This window comes from Protobothrops mucrosquamatus, unplaced genomic scaffold, assembly GCF_001527695.2.
Source record: "Protobothrops mucrosquamatus isolate PMUCROS unplaced genomic scaffold, P.Mucros_1.0 scaffold669, whole genome shotgun sequence".
Taxonomy (NCBI): Eukaryota; Metazoa; Chordata; class Lepidosauria; order Squamata; family Viperidae; genus Protobothrops; species Protobothrops mucrosquamatus.
In genome coordinates, this window is record NW_015386957.1 from 33,944 (window position 1) to 43,611 (window position 9,668).

The 9,668-nt window shown below is 43.2% G+C and overlaps 1 protein-coding gene across 1 annotated transcript in view; it reads left to right on the forward strand.

Moving 5' to 3' along the window:
- Nucleotides 1-2,906: 2,906 nt before the first annotated feature.
- Nucleotides 2,907-9,668, forward strand: part of CTSB (cathepsin B) — a 21,916-nt gene continuing 15,154 nt past the window's right edge. Inside the window, exons 1-2 of the mRNA XM_015818042.1 lie at nt 2,907-3,005; nt 8,934-9,086. Coding sequence (XP_015673528.1) covers nt 8,961-9,086 — 126 coding nt within the window. The 5' untranslated portion in view covers nt 2,907-3,005; nt 8,934-8,960. The remainder of the gene's footprint in view (nt 3,006-8,933; nt 9,087-9,668) is intronic.

A 9,668-nucleotide genomic window follows, 5' to 3' on the forward strand; every position in this document is an offset into this window, starting at 1 on the left:
AAAAACTAGGAGGAACCAGGATATAAAAGTGGTTGTGCCTAGGTCAGGGGTGTCAAACTGCCAGCCTGTGGGCTGGATGTGTCATGCCGAAACCGTGCCCATCCCATTGCCAGCAATGGGAAAAAAGTCATGATACGTTGCGACACATCACGTGACATTGCAAGTTTGCACCTCTGGCCTAGGTTAGAAACTAATGTTATTCTGTTGTAATTTAAAATGAATTTAATAGTTATTTAATTATTGCCTTTGCATTTAATAATTCCCTCCATCTATCTTAATTTTAAACAGGTGGCATCTTTAGGAGACCCCTGGACTCTCAGGCAGGGCAACTTTGCTCTAACCTTAAATAGAATTACAGGATCACCTTGATTAGGCAGAAAAGGCTAAAGTATAGGATTATATTATCAAAATATTGTGCGCTTCCCAGGTTTTCCTTCCTGAAAAACATGGTTGCCATAGAACAGTGATGGCGAACCTTTTAGAGACCGAGTGCCCAAACTGCAACCCAAAACCCACTTATTTATCACTGGGTGCCAGGTGGATGTGGCCCACTGGGTGGGTGTGGCTGTGGCGGTCATGGCAGACTGGGTGGGTGTGGCCAAGGTGGGTGTGGTCACCTCGATGTTGCTCATGGGGAGGGATGCCTCTGGAAACCAGGCAGGGTTGGGGGAGATCCAGGGGTCTCTGGCAGGTGGGACAGTGGGCAGGAGGCTCGTCCTGCGGGGTGAGGTGAGGCAGGGGCTGGGTCAGCTGCTGCCTGACACCATCGACCCCCGCACACAGAGGTCAGTGAGCGCATGGGGGCCAACAGTGTCTGTCAGCAGCCACAGGCTGCCGGCCCCTCGACCGGCGCACTCTGGGGCTCCGCAGCCCGCCACAAGAAGTTCAGAGAAGCTGCCTCTAAGCTGGACAGATGGCCAACAGCTGAGGAGGCGCTGCAGTGGGTCGTGCCCGGGAAAAGGAGAGCATGTGAGGCCAAGAGGGATGGGACGGGGGGAGGGAAACCAGCCATGCTGGGATGCATCTGGCCATGTGGGACCTCGGCGAGTTAGCGGGAAGCTGGTTGAAAAAGGACGGTTGCCATCTCTGGGGCATGGCACGCGTGCCCACAGAGAGGGCTCCGTGTGCCGCCTCTGGCACGCGTGCCATAGGTTCACCACCACTGCCATAGAAGCTTTAGTTCAGGTCCTTGTAAAATCTCTGTCTCAGGCAAAGAAACTGTGCAATGAAAGCTTCACTTAGCAGTGATACAAATACAGAAGCTATGGATGGAAAACACCCAGTTTGGTGAAAAAAGCTCTGAGTAGTTAGGGACTTTTCTATTTTCTTTTTGACATTTTGGTTAGTCTTAATAAGAAGGGACTATGGATTCAAAAATAAGCAATGGACAGCTGAATTTAGAAACTCTCCAATAGGACTCAAAAGATCTAGGATCCAATTCTCTATTCAGACAGGACTATCTTAGAAAGCCATTGTCTAATAGCTTAACTTTATAAGATTGTTGTGGAACTTAAACTGCAGTTCCATTCATGTTTACCTGGGAGTGTATTACTGTGAGGGGTCCTTGGTGCTCTCTGCCCTAGGTTGTTTTCTTGCAGACCTTGCATTACCCAACCTAGTTTGGGTAATGAAATGTCTGCAAGAAAACAACCATGGTCAGAGAGCACCAAAGGCCCCTCATTTCAACCCAGCACTACAAATACTGTATACTCCTTTATATATTACTGATTGTTAAATTTAACTGATATTATGTCTAAACTGATCTGCTTAGAACTGCACCTTGACAAAAGCAGGTAAATTCAGGAATCAAATTATTCCTGGGGAAAATATATAGCACGATGCTTAACAAACAAGAAAGTTTATGTATTTTTTGCAGGAAGGTATAACAATGTACATTTATAGGAGCAGTCTGGGGGGAAGGGGGTTGTTAAGAAGTGCAGGGGTTAGAGCAATAGGATGGAAGAGATGTGGCTGCATCACATATATGGGGTTTTCCTTGCCTTCTTTTCATTAAGAGATTTTTGAAAAACGTTTGTTCAGATGCTTACAAACACCGAGTGTCTGTGGGTTTTCCATTTAAGTGGCTGCGGTTTTTGACAACACGGCAACATTTGGCAGAAATTAGATCTCACTTCTGGTGGTCATACACATTTCTCGCTTGCCACTTAAAGGAAAAATCCACAAACACCGGAAAGGTTTGGTAAGCATCGGAACAAAAATGTTTTTTTCAAAAATCCCCAAATCGCAAATTGGCTCACTCTTGTTAAAAAAAAAAAAGAGAGACACTAAAAATCCTATGGCAGCATTTATTTCCATGCCAACGTTGAGAGGACTGCAAACGACAAACCGTGAAGCATGAAACTGCAGGAACAGCTTTGTTTCTGAGTAAACCGGGGGCCGATCTCAGCCGCGCCTACTGGGACGCACTGCCCAGGGCAACGGGACCGGCCACTGTTAACCAGTGGAACAGCTTGCCTTCAGACGTTGTGGGAGCTTCATCACTGTAAGTTTTTAAGAAGAGACTGGACAGTCACTTGTCTGAAATGGTACTGGGTCTCCTGCTTGAGCAGAGGGCTGGACTAGAAGACCTCTAAGGTCCCTTCCAGCTCCGATTCTGACCCCTAGATTTGCATTGGTCCCAACCAGGCAAGGTGGAAAGCAACACGATTGTCTAACTTAAATTCACCATTCCCCGTCTCATCCCACCCCTGGCGAACCTCCCGAAAACAGATTTGCTGGGTTAAAGGAGGCCGCGAGGAGGTGAGGGGGGGGGGATGGATCAGGTGATTCAGGGGAGTGGGAGGGAATCACGTGCCCCAGGATCAGGCGCTGCTGTTGCGGCTGTCGCTGCCGGAGCGAAGCAGCCACGTGGGGTGAGTCAGCGCGGGGAGGAGCCGCTGAGGGCAGGGCTGTGGAGACGCGGCTTTCGGGGTGGTGGGGAGTGTAGATAAGGCGAGCAGAGCGGGCTCTGCTGAGGCCTTTGGTGACTCTTCCAGTGCTGGAAGGTAAGGAAAGGAAGGGAAGGGTTTTTATTGTTATGGGAAGCCGCAATCCAAGGTTAAACTTACTTAGAATCTGGAACAAAGGTTCTTCACGCATTTACAGGAAAGAGAGAAGGAGGGGGCGCGGCCGAAACGGCGGCTTTTCCTCCCCTCCTCCCAAGTCTGGTGCCCCTAGATAATTTGGGGGGGGGGAATTGAGCTTCGTTGTTATCCAGAGCCAGTTGTCGCCGCTGATTTTCAAAGGTGGCCAAGGGATGGGCCGGGTTCGCATGTCGCTCTTCCCTGGCTTTTAAAAATATTTATTATTATTCTCACGACCTTCTCCGCTAAAGAAGAGGACTTCTTTTTCACGGCACTCGCGGCTAAAAACGAATAGCTGCTTTTGCAAGAACAGAGCCGTTTTCTGGGTAATTTGCTCGAAAAGGAAGTTCTTTGATTTCTGCTTAATAGGAACAGAGTAATTACGAAAAGATTTCCTGGCTAGCTGTGACGAAAGAGAGAGCCGAGTCCGTTTGGTTGAAGTACAGATGAGATCTATTATGGATCTTGCAAAATCTTGGTCACAATTTTGGAAAGAGCCTGCTTTTGTGTCTGTGTGTGGGTTTGCGTAGTTTTGCTCCAGATTCCACTTCGTCGGGCTTGGCTTATGGGTTTATGTTTGTGGGTATAAGCTTTCAAGTACCTTCCTTTCTGCCGTATTCATATTATTTCAACCATATGGATTGAGGAGTCATCGAAGGGATTTCAGTTCAGGATAACCATCCCCCATCCTGGCCACTTCAGATGGGATAGGAGTAAAACTCCTGTAGCCCCAAACCAGCACAGTGATTGGTGTGTGTGTGCGCATGGGTGGGTCCCATGGGGGAATGAAGGAGGAACAAGTTCATTGCTATGTTGGACTCAAAACTGAAATCAAAACCAGTAATCTACTCCTAGCCAAGCTTATTTATAAGGAAATCCCCAATGACATTTGTATGCTGGTAAAGTAGCTTAAATTGCATTAGCTGAAAAAAGATGTAAGATGTTTCATTTATCCAAAAGGATCTGGATCTTTTTGTGGTCAGAAGGGGACCAGAGGGCAGAAGTACAGAAGGGGAAGTGGAGGTGGCATCAGTTCTTCATGACATTTCAGAAAGAGTTGATCCCCTTTCTGGAGAAGCTTTCATGCATCCTTAAAACTGCAGAAAAATATACTGGGGGAAGAATTTGCTTCCTCATTGTTGATACCTATCTTGTCTTTTCTGAATTGGTGCCAAATGAGATCATCCTTATTTACTATGTGTGCAGAACACATTAAAAAACCCTAGATGGATGCCCTGCCCATGGCTTTGCTTCCCTCTCCTTCCCTCCCATCAAGCTCCACCAGCCAATGGAAACCATACATCAGCTGACCAGCTCAGATGGGGGGGGGAGAGCTGGACACTAGAGCAGCCAGAGGGTGAGTGCTGGTCAGCTACTGTTCAGTTTATTTCTGACTCAGATTTGGTGCAGAGAGTGAGTCTGGTTTACAAGAGTTGGGCTCTCCTGTCCTAAGTAGATGGAAGTTGGATTGATTCTACCACCCCTTCTATGCATCACCTGACTGCTGTTGACAAAGCAGGGAAGTGTGTCAATTTGTATTAGGTGTAAACACTATTAGGGAAATAGTGGGCAATATTTCTTCAACACTGGAGCAACTTAAACTTTGAAATGTGAGTTGAGGATCAGATTGGGCAATGCCATGTGGATGTGCCAGGAAAAAAAGCTGCTCAGGAACATTTGTTCCTTGGTTAGGTGCAAGTACTGTAAGGAAAAATCCTTAGCATGACTCTAATAACAGAAATAAATTTGTGTGTTTTGCTTTTCTACAGAGACTTGAATTAGAGATAGAATTGGTGCTTTGCCATGTAAGCAAACTCTAATGCAATTTCCCTGAAATAAGAGGCTCAACAACAGAAAGAGACTGGATATTTTAACAAGTGTTCCTTGTTGATGTGGTCTCCTATGCAAGCATGTTATCGCTTTAAAATGAATAATGACTTGTATTTTTTATCATTATGGAAGCTAGAATACGACTATGGATGGCCTGGGGAAATAAAGGAAAATTGACTTCAGTGGTTTTAGGTGTAGTAAAATTGCCCCAAAACCAGTTTTTAAAAACCAGAAAACCCTGGTAGTACTTGCTTACCTGCCCATACCCACTCACAGAATGTTGTTTATGATCCCTACACATCAAAATGTTTGTCTATAACAGTGTTGCTCAAACTTGGCAACTTTAAAGCATTTGGACTCCCTACAATGAAGGCAAAACTTCCCTGAAATATATAGTGATTAGAGCTCAAGTTAACTGGATGGGATTCAACCAGCCTTTCTTGTCCCCAGATGTTTTGGGATTGGGGCTCCTAGAATCTTCAGCTAGTATATAAGGACCAGAACTGGTCATGACAAGTGAGGCTGTTGGAAATCGCATCTCAAGGTAAAGAACAGTTTTTCTTGTTAAAGGAAATCATGTTCTTGGAAGTCCAGTTCTGATACATGAAAGACAAAAGAAATGTAAGTTGCAGAGGCCTCTGACCCAAGCAACTTCCAGTATGTCCTGTTTTTGAAGAGTTGAAACATTCTGTGCATTTAAAAAACTTTATTCAAGTTATACAATGGACAAGGAAGAAATGACCCTTGCATGAATAGCAAGCTCCAAATTGCCTCTTGCTGGGTCAGATTAACAAGCTCTACAATTTTAGAAATAAATCAGCAGTAACCATAAACATTTCCAAAATCTTTTAGTGGTAGTAACTCCCAAGTTGGCAACTACTATTTTATATTAAAAGAGGAAAGAGGTGCAACCAGTTTTCTGTCTTTCTGTTTATCTAAACCAATCTGTTGTCTTCCCCTCTCCATCCTATTGATTGTGCAACCAAATGCTTTTTCTAATTCTGTGACATGTCAGATGAATATCGAAGAAATATTCCCCCTCTCCATATCCCAAGGACGTTTATCATGTAAAATTACTGCATGTCACATCTGTATCCTATTTTTTTATTATGTTAGCTCACTGTTTTATGTATGGAGATCCTTCTCTAGATACAGAAATGGAATCTCATGAAATAGATGACCCTGGGCACTGGCTGTGCAAAGAGCTTTGTGGTTGAATAGGGATTTAATTTCCCTAAGATGCAAGTTCAACTAGGCAAGGCTTATTGCTTTGATTTAGTAATGAGATTCCAGCCCTCTCAAGGGTATGAGTGGGTAAGATAGCTAATAGTAGAGTTTCTGTAATTGTGTAATAGTTTGCAGAATTGGAAGGCCCATTTTCTGCTGTTGTTTTTAACAAACAACAGATGCTTACTATAGCATCTGGTTTTCTTTCATGCTCCCTCCCCACTCAACATGTCTATGGAGATTCTCAGTCATCCAAGTCATGGTTATCACAAAGGTCCTTTTCAGGAGGCATCTGGACTTGTTTTCTTTGAAGATGTTTTGCTTCTCACTCAAGAAGCTTCTTCAGCTATGACTGAATGGAGGGGAATGGAAGGATTTATATTCCTTGCAGACAGCTGGTCATTTGCATTCTTTTAGAGTCCTTGAGACCATTTGGAAGTTTGTCTATGTCCTCAGGGTCACCTGAGTAGGGCAAATGTCTGTGGAGGCTTCCTGGCTGCAGGATGTTTTCTGCCCTGTGTCCCTTTGGTGTTGAAGACAGGTGTAGGCTGTTGGGGATGAGTCTGTGTTGTCTGCCTCTCAAACTGAAGTGCAAATGGTTCCAGTAGTCTGCAATGTTTTCTGGAAATCTGTTCATACTTCCGCTCCATTTGAAGGATGTTCATCCCAAAGTGCATAACAAAATGTCTATGGAGATTCTTAGTCATCCAGGTATGGTTGTCCCAAAGGTGCTTTTCAGGAGACAACTGGACTTTCTCAATACTCAACACACACTTCATTATCATGTTATGAACTGCTGGATCTATCGTGAAAGAATTCAAGCAATAGCAAACAATAGGTGGAAACAGGCAAAAAAGGAGTGAAGGAAGTAAGAATTGTAGTCGCATTCTAGCATTTTCCAGTGTGTGACCCATGACTGGTTTAATTAACTGTTGGCAGGGTTTTACTTTGGGAGGGTTTGGGGATTATTTGATTTTTTTAATATCAGCTGCCCAATATCTTGAAATGCAGGAATTTGGTAGAGGTTTCATGACAAGTTTCTGAATCAAATAGCTGGTATAGCTATTTGAAATTCTACAAAAGAAATAAAAGGCAAATATTGGGAACATTTGTCTCCCAGCAATAAGATTTTGCATTGGACAGAATAGAGTTGTTTAAGATAACTTTAAGATCAGCCAGAAGATTGTATTTGTTTTCTGTTGTACCATCTGAAACAGGTTTCTTACTTCAGAGAGAGCTAAAACGTGGATCATATATTGTACAAGTGAAGACTGATATAATACTTATAATGCACTGATACTAAAAATAGTCCTTGACTTACAACAGTTCCTTTAGTGACCATTCACAGTTACAACAGCACTGAAAAAAATGACATTTTTCACACTTATGACCATTGCAGCATCCCCATGGTCACGTGATTAAAATTCAATTGCTTGGCAAGTGACTCATATTTATGATGGTTGCAGTGTCCTGGGGGTCATGTGATCTCCTTTTGCGACGACCTGACAAGCAAAGTTAACGGGGAAGCCCAATTCACTTAACAACCATGTTACTGACTTAAAAACTGCAGTGATTCACTTAACAACCGTGGCAAGAAAGATCGTAAAATGGGGCAAAATTCACTTAACAAATGTCTCACTTAGCAAGATAAATTTGGGCTCAATTGTGGTCATAAGTTGAGGACTAGTCATATAATGCTCCATCATTTTTATTAAATGATGGAGTAACAATATTTAGACATGACCTAAATAACCATTATTTACTGAAAAGACTACAAATATCTGTACTCTCATGGCATGCAAAACGATGAGTCGTAGTTTACAAAGTACACTGACCAGGTTTCTGCAACATGTAGACCTCAAAATGTCAAGTTTGGTTTCACAGTCTGAATGCAACATTCAGTAAGTTCTTGATGCATTGCCATAGCATGAATGTTCTAGCTTTCAGGAATGAAAATCATTCTCATTGACTTCCAAAGAGCATCTAATTGGTGCTATATGTTGCACAATTCTGTTTCAGATGCTGTGGTTTGGAAGGGAATAGGTCTACATTTCTCCCCCATCCTGAGTCATATCTAGAGTGAATGTAGCAATATATTATTTTATTATTAATTAATCTTAATTTTCTGGCGTGGCAGATGGTAAGCTGATACATTGGTAAGATGGGCAGCATATAAATTAAATATAAAGCAAATTGCATTTCTATCTTGGTTAAGTTTTTCCATTGGGTTGTATCCAACAGTGTTTTTCTAAGCTTGCTGGCAGCCCAAATTTCTGTACTGAATCTGAACCAGGGGAAGAAAGGGCAGGGCCTCCACAACCTAGCTTTTAGGATGCAGGTTTAAAGCATTGGACCTTCTGTTTGATCCTCTGACATTTGAAAATGGGGTGGGAGAGGAAGATCTTTCATTATGAACTCTAGAGTGATTTGGAATTGGACACTTTCATGAGTTCACAACCTTTTGTGTTTTTGTGGTGTATAACAGATAGACAGACAGACAGATATAGATTTGTTCATTCTGTGCTGGCAGCTTGGCAATTTTCCTGTTCATATAAGCCTGGCAGTGCTTGGACAGAAGTGGATTTGGAGTGCACGCAGCATCTGTCAGGAATATCTTAAATCAGATAGATACCTATTTCCTCAGAACCAGCTGCTGGTAGTAAAAGGCATCTGCAGAAGCCCAGGAAGAAACATGTCTGCTTTACTCATGTTGCATATTTGAATCGCTTTATAGGACTAATTTTGTCAACATTGCAACTGTGTAAATTACTAATCTCTCTCTCTCTCTTCCAGGTAGCATCTTAAGCATCCATTATCAAAATGTGGTGCTCTGTGGTAATTCTGGGCCTGTTGGCGGTCTTCACGAGTGCCCGTAATGTGCCCTACTTCCCTCCCCTCTCTCCTGACTTAGTGAACTATATCAATAAGCTCAATACCACATGGAAGGTGAGTAAATTTTGGGATAGGGGCCAGCTATGCAGGGTGGTGGCAAGTGGTGGCTGTCTGTCTTCCGAGATACAGCTTGGCAAACATAATATTAGTGGATTGATTTCTCTTACAATTTGTTGACCTGGCATTAAGTAGATAAGTTGTGGCATTTTCCTTTCTGGGTGATAAAATATTTTATTAACTCTCCTTTCCCCACATTGACTCACTGTCCTACAGTCATAGAAGCAAGATCGTAGTTGAGCTGGTACAATACAAATGCTGCTTGCTGAGTGGCTATTCTGTGGTCATCTTCTTGGGACACTATCTCTTGGCCTTGGTCATAAGATTCAGTTTCTGTTGTGGCCACCAATAGCCTTTCAGTAGAGGACACTGACCAAGATTTTTAAACTGCCAGTTGACTGGCAAATACTATATTTCCACCCTCCCCCAAAGTGTCAGCTGACAGACAACTAGCCTTTTCACAGTAGCCCCTGCTCTGTGGAATATTCTCCCCCCAGAGATTACAAGGGCCCCAACTCTGATGGCCTTTCATAAAGCTTTAAAACGGGTGTCTAACCTTGGCAACTTTAAGATTTGTAT